The sequence below is a fragment of the Homalodisca vitripennis genome, chromosome 1 (assembly GCF_021130785.1).
Source record: "Homalodisca vitripennis isolate AUS2020 chromosome 1, UT_GWSS_2.1, whole genome shotgun sequence".
Classification (NCBI taxonomy): domain Eukaryota; kingdom Metazoa; phylum Arthropoda; class Insecta; order Hemiptera; family Cicadellidae; genus Homalodisca; species Homalodisca vitripennis.
Genome location: NC_060207.1, coordinates 232,452,851 through 232,478,174, shown reverse-complemented (window position 1 = coordinate 232,478,174; position 25,324 = coordinate 232,452,851). Strand labels below are relative to the sequence as shown.

At 35.9% G+C, this 25,324-nt stretch overlaps 1 protein-coding gene across 1 annotated transcript in view; it reads left to right on the top strand.

Annotated features, from left to right (window-relative positions):
• Positions 1-25,324, top strand: part of LOC124353140 (bifunctional glutamate/proline--tRNA ligase-like) — a 127,555-nt gene that overhangs the window by 101,133 nt on the left and 1,098 nt on the right. The window contains 5 exon segments of the mRNA XM_046803001.1: positions 10,024-10,150; positions 13,910-13,977; positions 15,166-15,339; positions 16,228-16,388; positions 17,395-17,538. Of these exon segments, the coding sequence (XP_046658957.1) occupies positions 10,024-10,150; positions 13,910-13,977; positions 15,166-15,339; positions 16,228-16,388; positions 17,395-17,538 (674 nt within the window).

Here is a 25,324-nt window from a genome sequence, read left to right as displayed (position 1 = left end):
ACAATATCCGAACCCTAGCATGGGGTCATTATAGAATATGCGAAAACTGTTAAATTGTAAATGTATGTAAGAGAACATACTATGGAAATTCAAGTGTATTGCAAAGATAAATTCGAAGACCAATTTTTACCTAGACCGTTACGGTGTCTTATTGTAGGACCGTCTGGGAGTGGTAAAACGAACTTGTTATTGAATTTCATTTACAACAAAGATGGAGTTCCGTTCAAGAATCTATACGTGTTCAGTCGTTCAATAGAACAACCTGCATATGTAGATCTGCGTGAACAATACAGTAGATTAGAAAAAAACCTTAGAAGACAAATAGCGTTTTTCTATTCGTCCTGTGAAGATCTCATTTCTATCGATGACTGCAAACCAAACTCACTTGTGGTGTTTGATGACTGCCTCCTAGAAGAGCAAACTAAAATCAAAGACTATTTCATTAGAGGACGTCATAAAGGGATTTCTTGTGTCTACCTGAGTCAGAGCTATGGTCGAGTTGATATGCAGGTCATACGAAACAATGTTAATCTGTTGTGTCTGTTTACAATGAACAAGTACTATACAAAGAGAGTGTTCCAGGACTTTGTAGGTTCTGACATGACTTTCAACCAATTTGAGGCTCTCTGTTTTGAGTGCTGGAAAACACCTCATGGGTTCATATCTATTAATACAACAGCTAAACCACAAAAAAGGAAATACATGTGCAATTTAAAAAGGAAACTAAGTGTTGAATAATACTTCGCTGTACAACGTACTAGTATAAACGTAATTTGATGTTTAAGTATAAACGTAATTTAACGTTTAAGTATAAACGTAATTTAACGTTCATAAACGTTATTTAACGTTCATAAACGTAATTTGACGTTTAAGTATAAACGTAATTTAACGTTCATAAACGTTATTTGACGTTTAAGTATAAACGTAATTTAACGTTCATAAACGTTATTTAACGTTCATAAACGTAATTTGACGTTTAAGTATAAACGTAATTTAACGTTCATAAACGTTATTTAACGTTCATAAACGTAATTTGACGTTTAAGTATAAACGTAATTTAACGTTCATAAACGTAATTTGACGTTTAAGTATAAACGTAATTTAACGTTCATAAACGTTATTTAACGTTCATAAACGTAATTTGACGTTTAAGTATAAACGTAATTTAACGTTCATAAACGTTATTTGACGTTTAAGTATAAACGTAATTTGACGTTTAAGTATAAACGTAATTTGACGTTCATAAACGTAATTTGACGTTCTAGTGTAAACGTGACTTGAAAGATTTGAAGAATAACGCTGTATCTATTACTATAAGTATACAACATGGCGAATAAACTAGATGCAAAAGAAGCAAGGCGACTTGAAAAAATTCAGACTGTCTTGGCTGCAAAGTTCAAACGTGCTGAACAGGATGAATTAAAAAACTTCTCAAACAAAAATACTATATCATCAAATGCTAATGAGACGTCTACCAATCGTAACATATCAATAACACATGATCGACCGCTCACTGTTTCTAAAGCTCGAAAGTTGGATGAGTTAAACCGGAAATTACAAAGTGAGTTTGCTCAGACTCATTTTAAAGAGTTAGAAGATGTTCGTGAAAATGAGAAAAAGTACGAACCAATCACCAGAGCCATTAGGGAACAACAACAACATAGAGAATTGGAAACACAAAATATACGTAGTCAAAACCGTATGAAACAGTTGGTAAGATTTCAACCTCAAGCATCAGATCGTCGAACGTTTGAGGATGTAGATTACGATGATGAGCCAGAAGTACAACCTCAAGAGCAATCGATGAAACAGTTGATGGATTCTAAAGTAGTAACACTTGGTTCTCTAGGAGCCCGATACCTTCCAAAATCCAACGACAAACAGTTTGGTATTTGGTACGATGAAAATCTAGAGCAGCCGATGATCGGTTCCGAACCGATTACATTTGATTATGATGACATTATATTAGTCAGCTCTCAAAAGAAATACAAAGGGACTGAGGGTCTTTGGAGATTGTTGACGAAAAACAATATAGTAGAGAAGGATCTGTACACCGATGAAGACTGGAACTCTTACAAGGACATATTGGTGAGGACAAACTCGCTTTTCCAAAGAAACAATCCCAAAAGTAATCGTCCCAAATCAAGTCAAGGACTAAAGTGGAAACATATGATAAAACCTATTTGGGATGAGTTGGTGAATGGAAAAGTGGCAACAATTGGTTCAGGGTTAAAGGTTTACAATGAAAGTCCGGTCGAATATAAGTACATAAAGAACTTCAAAGACCTCATTGACAGGTTACACTACATTCAAGCTCAGGAAGAAGCTGGAAACAACAACTTTCATAATGAAAAACTGTCTGTAGTTGATTTCCTTCACGATGAAATGGAAGACCTAATTGCTACACCTAAAGGGTTGAAGTACCTAGTCAGATGTTTGTCTGTTTTGCCTGAACATGTTATAGAAGGTAAAGGGCTTTTGAACGACATCATTAACAAGTTACCATTCGAGTTACATGCGCCCAAGAACTGGAATCTTGATACGTACAACTACTGTGGGCCCGGCACCCAGCTTGACAAGAGACTTGTTAGGGGAGATAAGGGAATTAACCCCCTCGATGAAGCTTGTAAGAAGCATGATATATGGTATAGGGATCATAAAAACACAGAAGACAGGTGGGAGGCGGACAAAATATTACAAAAGAAAGCTTGGGAGAGGGTTACCTCAGATGATGCTGACTTGAATGAGCGTATGGTCGGTCTAGCAACAACAGGAGGAATGTGGTTGAAACGTAAACTCGGTATGGGGTTAGGAACTTCAGGATGTATCTACCCATCAGATATATAAAGCAATGAAAGCAAATATTTTTTACCCTATATATAAGAGAGGATATAATAGAACAGTGATCAGTGGTAAAACCAGTGATGGAGAAACTGTATATTGAATTTTCGAGCGGTATAGCAAGAAGTGAGTATAGAACTGCAATGCCAGTTTCAGAGCTCAACTTCAATGCACCCAACAACAATACAACATTCAAACTGGATCATGGAGACGCATTTTATGATTCACGCATAATGTACCACATTCAAGGAAAGTATGTGCAAAAATCTGATGGATCTGATTATCAAACTAACTCTACCGTCAAACTGGTAGACAACTTCGCGGCCTTCTTGTTTTCAAGAATAGAGCTGAGGAAACACAATACATTGATCGACACAGTAGAACTCCCCGGCATAACCAGCACTATAAAGGGGATTGTTAGTTACAGTAACACTGAAAAACAAACACTCTCAAGTAGTGGTTTCTCATCATCGTTTACAGGAGGTGGGAAGTTTGAAGCACTCGGCACACTTGGGCATTTAGGATTAGGGTTCTTTGACCACCTACGTTACCCGATGTACAAGGGAGGTTTTGAAATCACATTTACTAGGAATGAAGATAATGATGCGTTGTTTCACTGGAAAGGGGCAGGGTCCACAGCAACGGATCCTGGCGATGGGAAAATTGTGATAGAGTCGTTTGTGTTACGAGTCCCCATAGTCGATTATACCAGCACTTCCAAAATTCAGTTAATTGATGGTTTGAAACATCTGAGTGACAAGGATGTTTTAGTCTACAACTTCTTTCAATGGCAATGCATCGACAAAAGAGGGGTGTTCGGTTCATCATTCAGCTTCGATATTACAAGTGTTTACAGAAATGTGTACAATCCTAGATTTGTTATAATCGCACTTCAGACAAACAGAACAAACACCCAGGCAAAAGATCCCAGTAGATTTGACAGCTGCAACATCAAAAATGTGTCTGTGAAAATTAATGGAGAAAGGTACCCTCAGGAATTGCAGAATTTTGATATTACTAATGGTATATACAGGATCATGTACGATCAGTACCTAGGGTTCCGAAAAATAAACTTCGGAGACAATAACGTGTTAGTAAACCTGAAAGAATTTATTGATAACTCACCTTTGGTTGTAATTGACACACATCTACATCAACCAACAACAGACAGATCTCGAAGTGACATTCAGATTGAATTAGATTTTGTAAAAGCTATTGCATCTCCACAGGGGAGTAGCGGCACCACAGCATATGTTGTTGTTGTATCTGAGGCACATTTCTCATATGACATTACTCGAAACATAATCAAATTCCTGTAAAAACAAATAAAAAAAACAACAAAAAACAAAAAAAGTAAAATAAAAATGTTTTTTTTTTCATTAGTAGGCGGCAATTATTGTTTTCATGTCAGTGTTTTGTATATAAGAAAGCGTATAGAATGGAAAGTCAGCATAATTATACAGTTCGGCTATCCGAAGCTCAAAAACGTAAGCTTCGTACAGCGTACAAAAGACGGAAACCTACAGTAATCAGATTATCTAATGAACAGCTGTCTCACGGGAGTGATCGTATACTTCTTTCTGGAGAGCAACACAAAGCCGTTTCTAGAGCTGTTAAGAACAAAAAAGGTTTACAATTGCTTCTAAGTTACAACCAACTCGTATCTAATAAACAAGGAGGGTTTTTGAAGGAAATTATGGAAATGGTGGATTCGTCAGTTCCTGGAGGTAAACGCTTCATCTCTCCATTAATAAGAAGAAAGTTGGCTCCTTTACTGAGAGAAAAATTTATACCTTGGTTAAAGAGTTTAGTCGATGAGGAGTTGGACACCATTATTGAAAAAGACCCTACGGGTAGAGGGTTGAAACGTCGTATTGGTCGGAAGCTTGATGCATTGTTGTCTGTGAATAAAAAAAAGAGATCTTCCCGCTGTCTCTTGGTGAAATAGAAAAATTAGCAGGTATATTAAACATTAATGAGTTTAGAGGTGTTTTCATGCGACAGTTACTTCCAGACAAACCTACAAATATTGAACGTGGTATTGTAAATCTTGGTGACCTTTCATCTGGTGGTACTCACTGGACGTGTTATGTGAAACGTGGTGAAAAGAAATTCTATTTTGATTCATATGGCGATGTCAATCCTCCAATAGAAGTAGTCAGGTACTTGGGGCCAAACGGGTTGGTTTATAACTCAGAGCGTATTCAGGGGTTTGACGATCCTCCTATCTGTGGACATTTGTGCCTGGAGGTCCTACGACGAGATTCAGCTGGTGAGGACTGGGAACATATTCTTCGTAATATAAGGAACAATAAAAATGCATGGAAACCGTGGTTTTATTTTCAACAGATTTGGAGAAGAAATTGAAATTGGATCAATACCAACTCAACCCAATTCAAACCCTTCTCCTGACGAGATAATTGAGCTTGCAAGTGATGTATCAAAAGTCTCACAAGATTTATCCGAAGTCAAGAAATTATTGGAATCGCATTTGGTAAAATCGGAAAAAATAATAAATGCGATCGAGATTGTCCCCACTAGTACCGTAAATGGTGAAAAGATATGGGGCAGCTTCCTACTGAAAAACCACCAGAGAATTGGTCAAGTGAGCAAAGCAGTGGAGCCATATGATGTGGTTGTCAAAGTTCAATTGAGTGAATTAGAAGGCAAGATATACATCATGCAGAAAAAAATTCAACAACGAAATAAAAAATATATGGAAAGAGGTTTTGAAGACTTCCATGATGGTAGCAAACTTCATCTAAAACTTGTATAGAATTATAAGTATATAAAAAACTGCAACCATGCCATTACTCAAACTAACTGGAACTGAGTCTGTACTGACTCTCCATCTAGAACACCCCATCCACTTGGATCCAAACGAAGAGTATTATATGGCTCTTGTTGGATTTTACTCTGAGAACAACATATACAACTTGTTGCAACATGCAAAAGTCTATTTTTGGGACTTGGGAATACATTTCATTCCGAAAACCACTGATACTTCAATGCGGTTACTGGACCATTGAAAAACTTGAAAAGAGTTTCAGAGATTGCATAAAATCGTTGAATCTTAGTATAAATTCTGATGATTTCAAGATCTTTAAAGACGGTGACAAAATATCAATTAATTCTCCAATTAAATTCTACTTGGATAAAACCGTTAGTGATCTCTTAGGTTTTGAAAAATCTGATGCAACAAACTTACAAAAAGAATCGTCTTACTTCAACTCAAATGAAAATGTAATTGCATCGAATCCACCGAATCTCAGAGCCGTTGATGTCATCGAGATACACTGCAATATTGTCAACAACAGTCTTGTCAATCATGATGTTCACTCTCACAAACATTTGGAGACAGCAATCCTCTACTCCTTTTCCCCTAATGTACCACACGGCTACAAAATATCTCAATCACCTCAAGAAAAACACTACATACCTCTTCGGAGCGGTTTACGAAAGATTCAACAGATCACAATCACACTTGTAGACCAAAACAACCAACTGCTCCAGAACAACCATGCAAACAACATCGTCTATTTAGATCTGATCAGTAAATCACAAACACATACATACTCACAATTGTGGTAAATAAACACACGCGTGGTGTCGGTGGCGGGACAGCGATGACATGCGTGGTGATTCGCGCGGCGCGGTTCTGACCACCCGTACTCACACTCTTAGTCGCTCTCTAAAAAATTGCGGTGGCGGGACAGCGATGACATGCGTGGTGATTCGCGCGGCGCGGTTCTGACTACCCGTACTCACACTCTTAGTCGCTCTCTAAAAAATTCTGTCCCAGATTCGGTCTCACACGGTTTGTCCCAGAACCGGTCTCGGGTGCGTTGTCCCAGCAACGGCCAAAGTATACTACTCACTTACTTTACTCAGATGGCTGGCATGACAATTCAAAACCAAATACATACCCTAGCACCTGGGTGGACAGGAAAAAACCCGACCTTATTGCACATTCCCTTGCCACAGTCATTTTGCATGACACCAACAACTTGGACCGAGGTGAATCAAACAATTTGCAGCCTGAAAAACAAATCGTCCAGTGGCATAGATGAGTTTTCTTCAAAGAGTGTGAAGTTCTGTGCAAATGAATTAACCCAACCCCTTGTAGCAATCATTAACAAATCTTTTGCCGACGGTCACTTCCCCTCAAGGCTTAAAGTGTCAAAGGTCTATGCAAAACACAAGAAAGGGAAGAAATCAGACCCTCAGAACTATAGACCCATCTCGCTAATATCTACATTTGCAAAAATCATAGAGAAACTTGTTCTGAAGCGATTGATGGCCTACCTTAAACAACATGACCTAATCACAGTCAACCAACATGGATTTCAAAAAGGAAAATCAACCATATCAGCAATTATTAGCCTAGTAGAATCAATCATTGACAGCATAGATGACGAAAAGTACGCAACAGCCCTATTTCTTGACTACAGCAAGGCTTTTGACTGTCTGGGACATGACCTAATCTTAAAAAAGCTGGAAAATCTGGGAGTAAGAGGCATAGAGAACAAATGGTTCTCCAGCTACCTCCGAGGAAGGTCACAACTTGTGGAGGTACAGCATACTGAATCTTCCATCACCAGATCGTACACATCAACTCCAAAACCACTGGCACGAGGTGTGCCTCAAGGATCGGTACTTGGCCCAGTTCTTTTTATTCTTCTAACTAATGACTTCCCTACTTTCATCGCAAGCTCCAGTACTGACTGCATAATATATGCAGACGACACTACCCTTCTTATAAAAAATGACACAGCAGATGAACTATCCCTTAACTCCTTGACTTCTCTCCAACAAGCCATCAAATACAGTGCACTGAATGATCTGGCAATAAATCCTAATAAAACAACGCAAGTGCATTTCAGTAGGAAAAAGGAAATACCAACAAATATTCCAGACATATCAGTAGTTGATAAAACACAATTTCTGGGCCTGACTATCGATAGTACACTTTCATGGAGTCATCATGTGAGCACCATTTCCAATAAAATATGCGCAGGCATATACTACGTTATGAGGCGACTCAAATCAGTGGGTACTCAGGGATCCGTCAAAGCTGCTTATTACGCACTGGTAGAGTCCCACATTAGATATGGTCTTATCATCTGGGGCAGCTCTACTGAAAACCTGAAAAGGATACTCACCCTTCAAAAAAAGGCAATTAGATCCCTCGCCAATCTTGAATCTCGACAAAGCTGCAGGGAAGCGTATCCAAATTTAGGCATTCTAACTGTACCAGCCTTGTATGTATACGAAACAATTCTACATGTTGACAGACTCAATTTTGACACTTACAACGATTTCCATGACTACAACACACGACATGCCTCCAGATATGTTCTACCCCGCCATCGAACAGCCCTCTTTGAAAGAAAACCGTCCTACATAGGACGAAAACTCAGAAATCAACTGCCAGAAGACTTCCAATTGCTAACTGGAAACGCACTAAAGAAAGCACTTCAAGAATTCCTTGTCAAGACTCCACTCTACACCCTGGAGGAGTTCCTGGATGCAACAAACACCTAAGCGACTTTTCCTATTACATTATACTATGTTTGACTATATTACTGTACTTAATGTTCATGTAATAAAGAAATATTGATTGATTGATTGATTGATATTGTAATGTGGTGCAGCGATGTTATGGTAAAAATAACCTTTGTTGTATACTGTCAATGAGAGTGGAAGGGGAGGGGTATATCGTGTACTCCACTCCCCCATCCTCGGACAACAGCTGGTTTCATGTCTCAACATGAAAGATTTGTTTCCCCAGCTCGGCACTCCAATCTTATTCTTATTGTGAGAATTGATATAAAGATTTAAAGCTTTTCATTCAACTCATTCTGACACTTTCTCACGGAAATTCTTCTGTTGAAAGAGGCTTCTCTGTCAACAAACAGTGTATAGTTGAAAACTTGAAGGAGGAGAGTTTAGTCGCGTTGAGAAAAGTTTGTGACGGCGTATCAGCAGCAGGAGGATTGGAGGCAATGGAAATCACTAATGAATTAGTTCATGCTGCCAAAAATTCCCACGCCCACTACTCGGAGCACTTGGCAAAACAACGAGAAGAAATGAAAGACAAAATTAATTCTGAGAAAGAGAGGAAGCAAGCTGCAATAGAAAAAAAAGAATTGGAAGCACAAAAATTCCAGGTTTTGTCCGACGCCAGGAAAAGGGCAGCTGAGTTAGACGATAAGATACAGGAACTTAGCAAAAAGTGCAAATCGTAATTCACTTTTATTCTAGACATTTTTATCAATTTCTTTATTTATGTGTACAAATATATTTTTTTTGGTATAAACTGGTACCAAATAACTTTTCTTATAACAAGTTGTATATAATTTTTATACATTTAACGTTTATATGTTATTTTAATTTCAATAAAATTGCCTTTTCTTATGTACTAATTAAAATGTGAACCTGTGATTATGTGAAAATTTTCCTGTGGAAGAAATCGATCGAAATAATAATAATAATGTGTTAAACAAGAAAATAATTTAATAATCACGCAAGTGTACTTCATGGACTCAAACGAGTTAGCCTTAGCCAACGTACGAATCCTGTCACCCTGCATCTTGTCTAACCTGTGTCAACAAAGTTCTCTTCAGATTTCAACAAACTTGTAAGTTAAAGAAAATTATGAGCCATGTGCATGCTAATTATATTGAAATTTGTCTTTGTCATTGCTTTGATGACTGTTATGATGATGTTTTGTAAAAATAATATGCCTTGTTATATTCATTATGTAGCAAATCGCACATAAAAATCGGGGCGCTCGCCGCTCATTGCTTGCGTCGTAACCGAAGCCTATTGTTATTTCGTTCTTTTAGACGTTTCCGTCAATTCCTGCACGACCAATGACATCGTTAGTCAAATGGGAAGAAGTTTTATTTTGTATTTTACCGCTCTGCTGTGTCTGTAGTGTTTACGTCTCAACTTCGCCCCTCTCCAACACGATTTTGTTTGTACCGGTAACGTTGTTTATGAAAACTTTCCGACCTTGAATTTTAATTTTTTTAACCGTGAAAACCGTGAATTAGCCGTGAATTTGAGTATTTAGATTGAGTGGGAACCCTGTTTGTGTTGGAAGATAAAATAAGAATAGTATATCAAAAGATTTGTCATTTTATAAAAGACCAACTTATGGTATATTGTGTAACACAGGGAGCGACATCTCATCACCTCGGCCAGAACTTCTCAAAAATGTTTGAGATCATCTACGAGGACCCTGATACCCAGGAGAAGCAATTCGTGTTTCAGAACTCATGGGGCCTCACTACAAGGACAATTGGTAAGTTTTTTGAGTTTTTTTATATTAGGGCTTTCCAGAAATTAATAGATGTTTAAAATAAAAATTAACAAAGTGATGGAGAAAACTATTATTATGAACATTTGACAGTTACATTCTGACGCTATTTTTCAATATAACCCCCCCCCTCCCCTAATTATGATTCAAATCCAGGTATTTATCACTGAGTGATAGAAGTTTTCGTTTCCACCTTTGTAGAAATCCACCACCTAAGATCCATTAGTTAATGCTGGTGTAAAGTTTGGTGTCATTATTGAAACGCTGCGTTACGAGCCTTATCTTTATCGTTGGAAATAGATAGTCATCACTCTGTGCTAAGATCTGGGCTATATGGAAGATGATCCAGCATCTTTCTTTCAAAATTTAAAGAAGCATCCTTTAATATTTACCATCCCCCCTCATAATTAAAAGGACTTAAAATGCCTTCAAAATACTTGTGTGTCAATAATTATGCTACATGAGTCAGGTTTTCAGGAATAAAATGCACAGGTTCATGTAATCAATGGTACGATGCAGAATGCATTTATTTATTATTTTATTTTAGAGAAAATACTTAGAAAATTGACTGTTTTTGAAATTGCAAAATGGCAGTGTATTAAGTACAATGGAGGCCAATCTTCTTTGTCGGACCACAATTACATGACCTAAGTCCAGTAAGAAATGTTTTTTAATGTTCCGTAGTTGTCCTGCTCTTAACCCATTGGCCTTGTATCACGGAACGGTTCCGTGACAAGTACAGCGCCATCTCAATAATTTTTTTTAACTCCTTTTTCAACCAAATGTTAGTATAAATTAGACTAATATTGTTGTAACACATAAGAAAAACTGTAATACTACAATTAATTGAAATTTAAATGAATAATACGTTATTATAAGAATATTAGTGTACTACAAGAGAAAAAAATCAATATTCTTGGAATTTTCAGTATTTAGAAAAAACATTTATTCTGTCAAACTATGCATATATACAGGGTGTATATTATGTCTGGAAACACCCAAATATATCCTTTAATAATTTAAATATAAATTTGAAACCTCTTACAATCGTGATAGAGATTGGGCATCTACTTTTTGGAACAATGTTTTGTTATGTCACACCAACGGGGGACGTCCTGCCGAGGGTATCGTGAATATTCTTAATGGAAATACCTTGTGATACATAATTTTAAAGGTAATAGCTTACTGAATTGAATGCCACAAACCGCATCTCAAAGGAATTATTCTATCAGAAAATAGAGCATTTTTAGTATTGAAAATTTACTGATGTTCAACAATGTAATTTTAACATGGTTCTTGCCACAAAATGTGTTACACTAATTTTTTAGCATTTTTTAAATGTTCAATTAAAATAAAATAAACAATTTATTTTTAAGCTGGTTTCATTAGTACAAATTTACCAGTTTTTATTACAATGAATAAAACTTATGAGTCACTTTCTCTGATTACTTATGAATCTGTACTTGGTGTTTTCCAGTCAGCAGGAAGGTTTAAAGAGACAAAGGTCACTAGCCTATGAGAAACATTATTGTGTTATTAATCATCTGGTCTACAGGTTTCAGTTTGTTGAGCATGGAGCTTTCACTAGACAGGTCTAAGCTTGGGAATTACAAATGGACAAAGGTCATATCATTCCTGTCGAGTTAATCAGTGTCTCTGAAGCATTGCTGTCAACAAGTTATCTAATTACAGTAGTTCAGTTTTTATTTGGCATTTTAATGGAATTGTCTGAAAGAGAACGAATTACTCTGTTGATGATGCGAGGATATGGCGATCGTCAAAGATCTTATCGGGAAGTTTGTAATTTGTTTAATGACACTTTCCCAGAAAGGAATCCCATAAGTGTTTCAACAATATCAAAAACTATTGAGCGTTTTGAAATGACAGGGAGTGTACGTAATCGGCCAAAGTCGGGTAGGATACAATCTGCAACAGATGAAGAACATGCACTAGATGTTTTGCAAACATTTATTGAAGACCCACATACATCGCTCAGAAAAGCTGCACAGCAACATTTTATTTGTAATAAGAAATCAATAACATAAGTATTTCCATAATTGTACTGTAATAAAAACTGGCAAATTTGTGCTAATAGAACCAGCTTAAAATGAAATTTTTGTTTTATTTAATTGAACATTTAAAAAATGCTAAAAAATTAGTGTAACACATTTTGTGGCAAGAACCATGTTAAAATTACATTGTTGAACATCAGTAAATTTTCAATACTAAAAATGCTCTATTTTCTGATAGAATAATTCCTTTGAGATGCGGTTTGTGGCATTCAATTCAGTAAGCTATTACCTTTAAAATTATGTATCACAAGGTATAGGCTTCCATTAAGAATATTCACGATACCCTCGGCAGGACGTCCCCCGTTGGTGTGACATAACAAAACATTGTTCCAAAAAGTAGATGCCCAATCTCTATCACGATTGTAAGAGGTTTCAAATTTATATTTAAATTATTAAAGGATATATTTGGGTGTTTCCAGACATAATATACACCCCGTATACACATATTATAGTATTTCTAGGTAGAGAAATACATTTCAAACAAAATAAAAGCAACAGTGGGGTATTTTATTTTATATTATTGAGTAAAAAAAATTTTTTAATTTAAAAAATTCCAAAACTTTTTTAGTTTGTACAGTATTATTATTTTTAAATTATGACCAAATATATCACTATATATTTATTATTAAAGCCCATTTCATGTTAATCCAAAAAGATATAAAATATAACCAATTAACTTGAAAAATAAATTTTTTATAAACATATAACAAAAACTCTTACATTTTTAGCATTTTTAATAGGATAACTCCAGTTGAGCTGATAGTAAAAATATGTATAAGCCAATGGGTTAAACTACAGATGTTCTGATCACCGTTCATTATTTTTTTATTTTTTTTTTACTCCACAAGTCGTTATTTTTAATTTTTTGTTTATCGAGTTACTATCTCAGATAGCTCTTTGTGTTTCAAGTTTAGCAAGTACAACGATAAACTTCATTTTAGCTAGAAATCAGAAGTTTTATTGGCCATTAACAGAGACATGGAGTTAAAAACGACAATTTAAAATAAATATAATAAATTATGGAGTATCCTTATTATTTTTGTATTTACAACATATCACATTTCATATACTCCTCAACACTGTAAAATTCCTTCAGCTTAAGCCACTCTGACATGTTTGATTTAAATTGTTTGAAAGGTAAAGGTCTAACAAAAAGAGGAAGCGTATTAAATAATTTTAACTGCTGGTATTTATGGCTTTTATAATATTTATCTAACCTTATATTAGGAGTTCTTAGATTATCTTCTGATTTGGTATCATACTCATGGAGTGTACATTGTGTTTCAAGTCTATCTTCATTGTATTTGACATATTTTAGGTTATATAAAATATAAGTACATGCCAAGGTCATAATTTTAAGCCTAGAAAAATGTTGTCTGCGAGACTCTTGGTATGATAATCCAGCTAATATTCTAATTGCAAGTTTAATTATGTTAAGGAATGTGTCCTTTTACATTTTTTATAATCAGCTGATATTAATGACTGGTTCGAGTACTGTAATTGTTTTTAATCTAATGTTTATATAAGCATCTTCCTATATCAAAATTACTATATTTTAGCTTTTGTGACATGCAAGGCAATCCAATGACTCAGATCGGTCATGAGTTTGGTTGAAGCTTCATTTTTCAGCTTAACAAAAATGTATTCACAACTAAAAACTGACTGCTTGCAGGTGTGATGATCATGGTACATGCTGATAACAAGGGTCTCGTACTTCCTCCAAGGGTGGCAGCTGTCCAGGTTAGTCAAAACTATATACCGTCAAACCTATAATGACTTTTTAGCTGATAAGTGTAATTTTAACTTCCTTGTACTAATATTTTCGTTGTTTAAAATTGTTGGATTCATTCCTAATCATGGCATCTTTGATGTCAAAAGGCCTATTTAAATAAAAATGTCTATCAACCAAAATAAAACAACTACCTTGAAATCAAAGTTTAAAATCTTTTTATAATTGACTGATAAAAGTGAATTCTCCATGTTGATGATATTCCTGCGTATAAAATTATTTCTCCTATTCCTAGAACCAGTATAGAAATTTCTTGTACTGGTGCAGTATTTTGGGCTTAATAAGTATATTGTATAGAATCTTTCTTGACTGATATTTGGCATTCATTGGTTCTATGTTTAACACATTGGCTGCGGCAGATGTGTTAGGTCATGCTGGCTTGTTAGAGTACTCAATATCACTGAATATACAGCTGCAGTGAATGTGTTGACTGATTTGTGTTTACTTCATTTTTTGAAAAATGAATGAATTTATTCTATCATCAAATGTACATCAATACAAAATTATAACAACTCGGAATTAACTGACCACTTTTTGCAAGTAGTGTGGCCAGTGGACAACAAAATAAAACAGGTTTCTTATCAGAGTCCAGTCTGCACTACAGATTAATAATAGATAACACTGCATGAGTCACCAACAGAACTAAAATACTTTCCTCGTTACAATCTTTATCTTACAAACTAAAACACATATCTCAATATCCCTTCCTTCCCAACCAGAAACTAGAATTTATGCTAAATATATACAAGTAAAATACGTGATTCTTCGCTATTTACATATTTCTTCATGTCACTTAAATCCTAATTTATTTATACACATGATTTATATAATAACTAAAAATAATACTATAGGGGAAATTATTAATTGTAAAATGAGTTACAGTTCTCTTGTAATAACAACAACGTTCTTAATTTACTACAAAATTCTCTAACATTCATAGAATATATTTTAACGTTATAAGGCAATTTATTAAAAATATTTGGGGCCATTGTAAAGAAAAGAATGATTTAGTATTGACTTGTTGACTTTAGGTGTTCTGAACATTCGCCGGTCTATGCTTCTGGTAGGATAATTTAGGCTTTGGTAGGAAAAGCTTAATATTGGAAACTTTTTACAGCTGTGATGTGATCTGCCTGCAGGTTGTAATAGTCATGTGTGGAGTGACTGTGAACCTGAAGGAAGCTGAGCGCAAGGCTCTGCTGAGTACGTGTCAGGACCTGGAGGCTAAGTTGAGTGCAGCGGACATACGAGTTCAAGGAGACTACAGGGACAACTATTCCCCAGGCTGGAAGTTCAACCACTGGGAGCTCAAGGTGACAAATAATTAGTCATGGAGACACAATGTACAGGGTGATTCGCGAAGATATGCAGAAACTGTGGGAGTTCATTCTACGTGTAAGAATAATAATGAAAACAGTTTATTTAAACACAGGTCCGGAAATGCTTAGTTAGTGAGATAGGGGAGCAAAAGATTTCACACGGATTTCATCTCACCGTAGAACGAGGTCTTTCTGAAATTCTGATAAGGTAGATTAAGGGGAGAATTTCATAGTTGTACTGTTATAAATAAAAATGTATGTACTCAAACATATATATATATATATATATATTATATATATATATATATATATGTTCGCTTTCTGTGTGCTTTATTTACATGATTTTACTCAAAATAAAATTTTCTACAAGTTTGATTAAAAATTCTTATCTTTTTCTTAGTGAAGTAACGAACTTAATGTTTTTCAAAGATGAAAAAATGTGTTTTTCACTCTGTTTTTTACATTTGACACTGATTTTCTCAAAAACTACTTAACTTACAGTTCTGGAACCTGTAGTATTCAATTTATCAGGTCAAAAGCCATAAGAAACGATGGAATTCTCCCCTTAATCTACCTTACCATTATTTCAGGAAGACCTCGTTTTACATATCTTTATCACCCTGCATAAGTCTGTTAAAGAAAATGAAGATGGTTAGATCAACTAAATTTGTTATAAAGAGAAGTCCTAGTGAAGGTTTAGTGACTAAAGAGTTCACTTCTATTTCCTAAAAAGGTGCCCCGAGTTCCATCCCTCCATCTTTATCTATCACAAACTAAACAGAGTGTATCCATACTTTTAACTCACACTGTATAATAAACTATGTATGATCTCTCTATTGTACAGATTACAGGACTAACAGTTCGATGTATTGTTTATCTCAGGGAGTGCCGATCCGAGTGGAGATAGGACCAAAAGATCTGAGTTCCCAGCAGCTTGTGGCAGTCAGGAGAGACTCTGGGTCCAAGACCACATTGCCTCTCTCCAACGCTGTTGTGGATCTCAAGAAAATGCTGGATGACATCCATGAAAGCTTACTGGCCAAGTAAGAAGCCTTATGTATTATTGAGAAGTATCCTAATACATATCACTAGAGATAGCGCAAGTGAGGAAGTGATTCATAAAAAAATAAATTTTTAACGAATTTTGGCATTATAAATAAGTACAATAGATCCACAGCTTATGTATGGTCCATGAATTTTCGCATTTGGGAATAAGTAAGTAAGTTAGTAGAAAACTTGAAATTTATCTTTAAGACCTCTTGGTTGTCTTGTTTGAAGACCTGTAATTGATGTGTAGTTTCATTTTTTTTCTATTAAATGGAACAGTTTTCTAAATGATTTTGATTGTGCACATTTATAGCATGACTGGCTAAAGGTGTTTATACGTACATTGCTATGGACAATGTCAAATTGGTGGCTAGTTACTCTTTGCGTAAAGACTCCGATGTTTGGACGACACACAGTTTTTCACAGAAATTTCAATTAAATTGATAAATTAAGTGTTCAGTCTCATAGTTAATATTTTCTTTGGTTTGATATACTTTGGTTATATTACTTCTGACATTTTTACTTATTGACATGATCTTACAGGTTTCTCGAGGATTTATGCAGGATTTACAGTCAAAGGGCTGTGATTCTTTATTTACCATTTTTACATGATCAGTACAGACCAACGCCTGTTAAATATTGGTTGGCTTTTCAAATACAAACTCTTGGAGATTTGAAGGTAGTAATTTTTTAGTTTTTTGGGAATTTTGAAGTAGATTGAGAATGCTGTATGTGATATGTTGAACGGGGGTGGTTTGGTCTCTGGGTGTCGTTTTAAGTGAGGTTAAGGAGAAAGTTTCCGTAAGCACTACGATGAGAGTGATTACAATAGGTTGATTTTGTATACAAAGTCTACCTAATAAGTTTGGTACTTAAAGACAACCACAATGCTAGAGAAGTTGCACCGTTACTGGACACAGGAGTTGCCTATAGATTATTTACACAGAAATAACTAGTAAGACACTGACCAGTTCAAAGTTTTAAATCTGTACTAATTTCCAGAGCCTCAGAAGATATGAAGACCCATATAAAAGAAGTAGAAGACTGGGCATCGTTCTGTAAAGAGCTGGACAACAAGAACTTGCTACTGGCACCGTTCTGTGGTGACATCCCCTGCGAGGATAAGATCAAGGAGGAAAGTGCAAGGTAATCTAATATTTATCAACATAATCTTGTTTGTTGATAAACAAACGTTCTTACAATCTTTGCACTAATGGTTTAATACAATCTATTGAAGATTTAATATTGTCATCTCCAATATGCAGAGATTTTATTCTGGACTAAATTTTTGCAAACTTTCTGAACATTGATAGCCCAGTGGTCTAGTTCTGTGATTACAGACTTAAAGGAATCTGGGTCAAACATCAGTCATTTCTCGATAGCGTTAAACTTTCTTAGATGATAAACAGACCTCAGGGCACTGTTTTCAAGTCCGTAAAGAATAATTTTGAATTCCTGTGCCAAACTTTGACAAAATGCTGGTAGTTGATATTCAATAATGGAAAAAATTTATAATTTTACTAATTTCAATTTTGATTTGAGATATTGTAAGACTGTTAAGTGCTTTCAGTCTAAACTTTACTGGACCATGTATACTTTCCATATGGCTTTTGAAAATACAGTAAGTAATGGTATAATTAAAGCCTAACTAATGATTTTAAGTTTATATTTTACAATATAAATGGTTTGATAACTTTTTTAATTTGTTTTTCGAATATTCTGGGTGTTTTCACTCAGTCAGTACCAAATATCCTTTCCCAAGTTGTCTTGGAACAAGTGGACAGAACCCTGTGGAGATAATGAATATTATTTGCTATGCTCAGACATTACAATGTTACACGACTCTCTGTATTAAATCGAAATCTAAAAATTATCTTGAAGTGAAATCATTTATCGATTTAAATTCATGCATCGAACATTTCTCAAGACTCAATTTGAAAACTCAGCTCAAAATCAAACTCAATAAATCTTTGCCTTCAACATCGACAAGAACAAGAGTATCGTCCCACGGTAATGATGGACCATGTTCTCTTGGAGGACGCTGAATCCGTTAAGTTCCTGGGAATGTACCTTGATCGAGGGCTGACATGGGACTTTCACATTGACAGAATCTACTCCAAGGTTGCTTCTGGCATTTATGTTTTGCGTAACCTTGCAAAATTCTGTTCTATTGATGTATTAACCCTTTAAGGACCAACCGTCTGATTTATCGCCGGCGGACTTTTCATATTTTTTAAGAGATATTGTAATCTTCTATATGGAATAAATATACTATTTTTCTGTTCCCTGTATGTTTCTTACTACGATATCAAATTTTAAACGTCTTTGGAATCATCAGCTTGGTGAAAAAAAAATTTTAAGGCCATGTTGCATCATAATGTTGTCAGGGTACTTTGGGATTATACCGACCACACCCAGACATGAATCGTTATTTGACATTTTGCTTCTACTGATTACTAGATTAGCGTAGAACAATATTTCGTCAATATAAAACAGGAATTGTCTTATTGCAAACCCCTCCCCATCCTCAGACAGAGGTCAAAGTCGAGCGGTCTAGTAGATAACGTGATTATTGGAAACAAACATTACCAAACAAAAACTAAACTCTTTATTGAAAAAAACACACAAAACTTGTTTTTATGTACCGTGCAAAAAACTTAAATAATCATGTGATGCCGCCCGGCCTGCCGTAATCGGGATTCTCGAGAAAGATAAGATAACAGCGACAACAATACCGATCGCAATACCTGGAAATGCTTGTTGATTGATGGAATGTTAGTTCTGTTACTCAACTACATCGTTTTATAACGTTCTAAGTTCATTGAAAAAAGTTTAAGCGTTGGGGGCATATAACGGAATCTGACCCCATTAACAATTGATAATCGTTGTAAGTTTGTAATTTTGTAATTAAAGAGTTGTTTTTTCGTTCTATCATGTTTGTTTCTATAATGTATATTTTTGTGTTCTTCATAATGGTGTGGTCGGTATAATCCCAAAGTACCGAATAATATCCTTAGTAGCCTATAAGGTTTTGTATGTTAGGCTAATGCTGAAAAGTGTGTTTTAACCAGTGTTACAGAAAAATTTAATTCATTTACAAACTTTTTATTTTTTATTCCAGGGCTTTCAAATTTTGTACAGTTATAGAGAATTATATGTAGAACTAATAAATACTATTTCCCACATATAATTTATTCTTATTTTTGGTAGTTATTGAAAATCAAACTCAATTTTTTTTTTCTTTTTTTTATTTGATAAACAGATAAATCAAATTGTTTTTTGCTATATAATGACTTAAATTTATTTTTTCACAATGAACAATTTAATAATAAACATTTTAAGCCTAAAAACAAATCTGTACAGTAATTAGTTCTGAAGATGTGATTTTTCTCTCAAACGCTTGAAAAATCGCACATTTTTAATATGCACAGTTCTTGGAGCATGGCCAGAAAAACGCAAAAAATTTTCTTTGCACATGTCAAATTTTGGTCTGGTCCTAAAAGGGTTAAAATAGGGCCTACTTTGGCCTGATACATTCATATTTCTCGTACGGTTTGAAACTGTGGGGCAGCTGTTCTAAATATAAATTCGAAAGAGTATTTAGAGCTCAACAGAAAGCTCTCAGAATTCTTTACAAATTGAATTTCAGAGAGTCGTGCAAAGATGCCTTCAGAGAGTTTGGATTGTTAATTTTACAAGGCAGTGACAACTTTCGGATTGTACAACATAGAACGACGCATTTGAACACTTGCAGTCCCAAGTTGGTGTGAAACTGATAAACAAGCTGCCTGAAGGAATTAACTAATCAAGATGGCTACCTGACTAGTCTTGCAGTGAAAGTGATCCAGTAATAAGTTTAGTTTTAAGTGGGAAATAGTGACTACATAATACTTCCTACGGACTATAACTTACCAGAAATTACTGTGAGTCATTTTCAGCCATTAAAAAATTCATAAAACAAAGTAATTAATAAAAAAAATACTCATATGAGCTGGCATTCCAACTGCCATAACCCACAAACTGTTATTAATACTTCTCTTAACAACAATTAACAACAATTTCTCTCTTTTCTTCACACTATCTATCAAGACCATTTAAAGAAAAAAAAAAAAAAAAATTACTTCAGTGACTCAAGATATAAGACAACTAACCATTTCTCACATACAATGGTTTAATGACGTCATTAGGACAGCCAACTCACAAGAAATAGTGACGTATTAGACTTTGTAATAGCATCCAGCTGTACAGCAGAAGCACACAGTACAGAGCGAGGTCACAGACGGGAGCGGTGACCCAGCATCTGCTGACAGTGCAACCTCAGCACCTGACCACACACAACTGCTCTGCCTCGACCACCTTGCTAGCTGTGATAATTATTCATTCTAGCAAATCCTATACTCAATCCTATACACCTCAATACCAGCCAGCACTTGGTTGGTTGGAGTGTATTAATATTTTAATCTGATTGACTACTTTATTCTGACTGAAGCAATCAGCCAAAGCTCCACCAAAAAACTGTATTAACATTTTAATCTGATTGACTACTTTATTCTGACTGAAGCAATCAGCCAAAGCTCCACCAAAAAACTGTATTAATATTTTAATCTGATTGACTATTCTATTCTGACTGAAGCAACCAGCCAAAGCTTCACCAAAAAACTGTATTAATATTTTGATCTGATTGACTACTTTATTCTGACTGAAGCAATCAGCCAAAGGTCCACCAAAAAACTGTATTAATATTCTAATCTGATTGACAACTTTACCAACATAACCGGAGAAGCCAGTCAAATCTCAACAAAACACTGAAAATATCTGACCTTGGTGCAGTAATAGACACACCAGCTGAATACACACTCACTGTCCTTAGACATAAACAACACTCTATAATGTGCACTGCATTGTTGACAGGGGAATCGTTAGCCTAATTCAACACCGAATTTAAACTGCTACAATTTTTATCATCTGGCCTCAAGAATTATTCAATGACCTCAAGAAATTTGACATAGTTATATACCAGCTTTATTATATATTTCATTTATACATTTCTATAATTTACATACCATAAAATGCCACCAACTAAATATCCTTGTGGTACATGTACTATTGGGGTCAAGTATTCTGGAATAAAGTGCACGGGCCACTGCCAAATGTGGTACCATGCAGAGTGTGTAAATATTTCTAGAAAGAACCTCACAAAAATGTCAAAGCCAGATGTCGAGCCCTGGATTTGCAGTGACTGCAAAACAGTATATACCCCAGCTAGATCTCCCAACAAAAAAATCTCATCTCCACAAAGTAAATCTTCCCCAGGCCCTGAAAGCTTAGCTGTTATTCAAAAGAAAATTCAACTTTTTGATGAACAAGAGGGCCAGGACTTGGAAACCTCCCTGGCACTAGCTGCTGAGGCAGGCAGTCTTCTTGTTCAGGAAAATGAGGAACTTAAACAGGAACTGCACAATAGCAGAACCGAAAACGCTAATCTGCAAACTGAAGTATGCAGATTGAAAACTGCTTTGAAAGATGCCGAAGACCTGGAGGATGTTCTGAAACTCTCTGAAAATACAAATGCAACTCTACAAGATAGAAATCAAGAACTCCATCTCGAAACCCAACATCTAAACAGAAAATTAAACCAAGAAATGTGTCTAAAAGAAGAAATCATTATCCAAGCGGAGAGCGACAAGCATATGCTAAACAGCACTATTAACGACTTACAGAGACAACTGAAAGAAAACTCTTTTAAGTTCGAACAAGACACTATTTTACTTAAAACTCAAATACAAAGTTCATCTTGTACAGAAGAACACTTAAAAAAGGAAATTGAAACCAAGAATGATAACCTTAGGACCTTACAGACGGAGTACGACCTCTTATGCAGGAAACTGAAGGATCAAGAGGAAAAAATCAAATCCTGCATATCAACCTTCCTTACCAATGTGAAAAATAATTTTTCATCTGACATCTCACTACTTGGCATCAGTTCTACAAATGAAAAACAGGCAGTAGGTGTAAAACAAAAAGGTTATGCTGAAATCATGACCCAAGAAACTACAAGGGAAGTCAGCCAAACTCCTTTCAAAACACAGAACCCGGACATGACCAGGAGAGACAGCCAAACTCCTTCTGAAAAACTGAACCAGGATATGACCAGGAGAGACAGCCAAACTCCTTCTAAAAAACTGAACCAGGAAATGACCAGGAGAGACAGCCAAACTCCTTTTAAAAAACTGAACCAGGATATGACCAGGAGTGACAACAATAGATTAGAACCTGACACGGCCACAAATAAGCAGTCCTCACTTAGGAAAATCACAACACACCATCCCCCCCTAAATGCAAGACTACGATCACACAATGAAACAATAGAGGAGTTCTTCAACAAAAACATAGACCACTACAGGCAAATCATTAATAGTTACCCAAGCAGAGCGACAACCATGGTTCTGGAGAACAGTACACAACCTCGAAGTGATCAAAAGGAATCATCTTTTTTAGACTTGAGCACTTCAAAGCAAGGCAGACAAAAATCTCAAAAAAAGGAAGACTTGCCATCCTGCATCAAAACATAAGAGGACTACAAAGCAAATCCCATCGCCTCCTTCACTTAGCGGAGCTGGAAAAACTCAATGTCATCATCTTAACAGAGCATGGACTCCGACAAAACCAGATAGAGTCCATTAAATGGTTACCTGGCTTTGAACTAATAGCCCACTACAGCCGCACCCATCACAGACTTGGAGGTGTAGCTATCTTTGTAGAAGATGCTCTACAAGCTTGTGTTGAGGAGGTTGATGTGTCACAATATTGCCAAGAACTTTCATGTGAGGTCGCAATGATCAAGATAATTTTTAAGAAAGACATTACTTACATCATAGGCACATATAGATCACCTGATAGTAACTTAGAAGATACAATAGCCACATTAACTCGTATAATAGATTACACTCATGTCGAAAATAAACATCTCATTATCATGGGAGATATAAATGTTGATATACTGGAGCCAGACAGAAACACAGCAAAATTAAACGAAATGCTCGCTTACCATAATATTCAAAGAGTTGATCTGCCAGCCACAAGAATTACTCCTATATCAAAATCATCTATAGACTGGATTGCTTCCAATATGATCACTGAAGCACTTGACATATCAGTCTTTAACACTGGACTCTCTGATCACACAGCCCAGAAGTGCACTATCACCAACTTAGAGGAAATAAAAACACCTAAATCAGTGCACAGAGCAATTGGAGGAAGAAACTTGGATGAGCTGAAATGGTTGTTAATAAATGAAAGGTGGGAAAAAGTGTATACATCTTTAAACTCAGAGGAAGCTTACAACAACTACAGAACCACGGTAACAATAGCTCTGGACACTGCTTGCCCTCTTAAAACTGCCAGGACTAAAAAGACCAAACCTAAACACTTTGCAGATGCAGAAGCATTAATTCTGAAGAATGATTACCTAGCTTACCTCAACCAGTTTGAAACCACAGGAAATCTTGCTGACAGAATCAAAGCGACAGACTTAAAAAAAAAGTATGACCAAAGACTGAAGACCCTAAGAAGTCAAAGAATCGCAGATCAAATTACCAACTCCCAAAATAAGTCAAAAACAATCTGGGAAACGATTAATAGTGTCCGATCAAAAAAAACAAGACACCTTACCTCAGCTCAAACTGACCATCAATGGACAACTTATTGAAGACACATATGCTGTAGCTGAACAGTTCAATGATTATTTTGCCAACATTGCAAAATACACCATTGATCGTAATAATGGCACTGCCAGGAGACCAGTTGAACTCCCTGGAGGGACTCACACCAGTGAACTCAGATCATTAAGACCCACAACCCAAGAGGAGTTAAGATCAATTATTAAAAGCTTAAAATCCAAAAACTCAGCAGGAATTGACGACATATCCACAAAAGTACTAAAGCACTGTGCAGAAGAACTAATTTGCCCCCTCACTGACATCTTCAATAAATCTTTCAATGAAGGCCACGTTCCCTCCGCTTTAAAAATATCCAAAATATATCCAAAATTTAAGACTGGTAGTAGAACAGAATTAAGCAACTATAGGCCCATATCCTTACTCCCAACGGTCGCAAAACTCTGTGAAAAAGTAGTACTCACCAGGCTTCTAGAACACTGTACACTCAACAACCTGATAACAAGCTCTCAGCATGGGTTTGTCAAAGGTAAATCAACTACCACAGCAATGATTGAATTACTAGAATCAGTAATTGACAGCTTAGAAAATGGGAACCTAACTACAGCGATCTTCCTCGATTTCAGCAAAGCGTTCGACTGCTTAGGACACGACCTCATACTGAAGAAACTGAATGCACTGGGTGTAACAGCAACGGCCCTAAAATGGTTTGAGAGTTACCTCAAAGACCGTAGTCAAGTAGTTGAAATTAAGTCTACAGTAAAAGGAACCACCAAGGCATTTCGGTCGCAACCTCTGCCAATCCAAAGAGGTGTGCCCCAAGGATCTGTGCTGGGCCCAGTGCTGTTCATTCTTTTTACTAATGACCTCCCAGAATACTTAAGTGAATACACTAAAACTTTGATGTACGCAGACGACACAACTTTAATCCTCGACAACCATTCTCCTGAAAATCTGTGCCTGAATGCTTATATTGCTGTCAATATGGCATATCAATATTGTGATGGAAACGACTTAGTGGTGAACCCCTCCAAAACTAGCCAATTAGGATTTGGAAGAAGATCAGGGCAAATAAACTCCTTACCAGAAGTGAACTTAGTTGACCAAACCAAATTCCTTGGGGTTTTAGTTGACTCTAACTTATCTTGGACCCCTCATATTGACCAGCTATGTAACAGACTGAACTCAAGCTTGTATGCCCTCAAGCAGATCAAAGCTATCGGAGATCTGACTACTGCACGTACTGCCTACTTCGC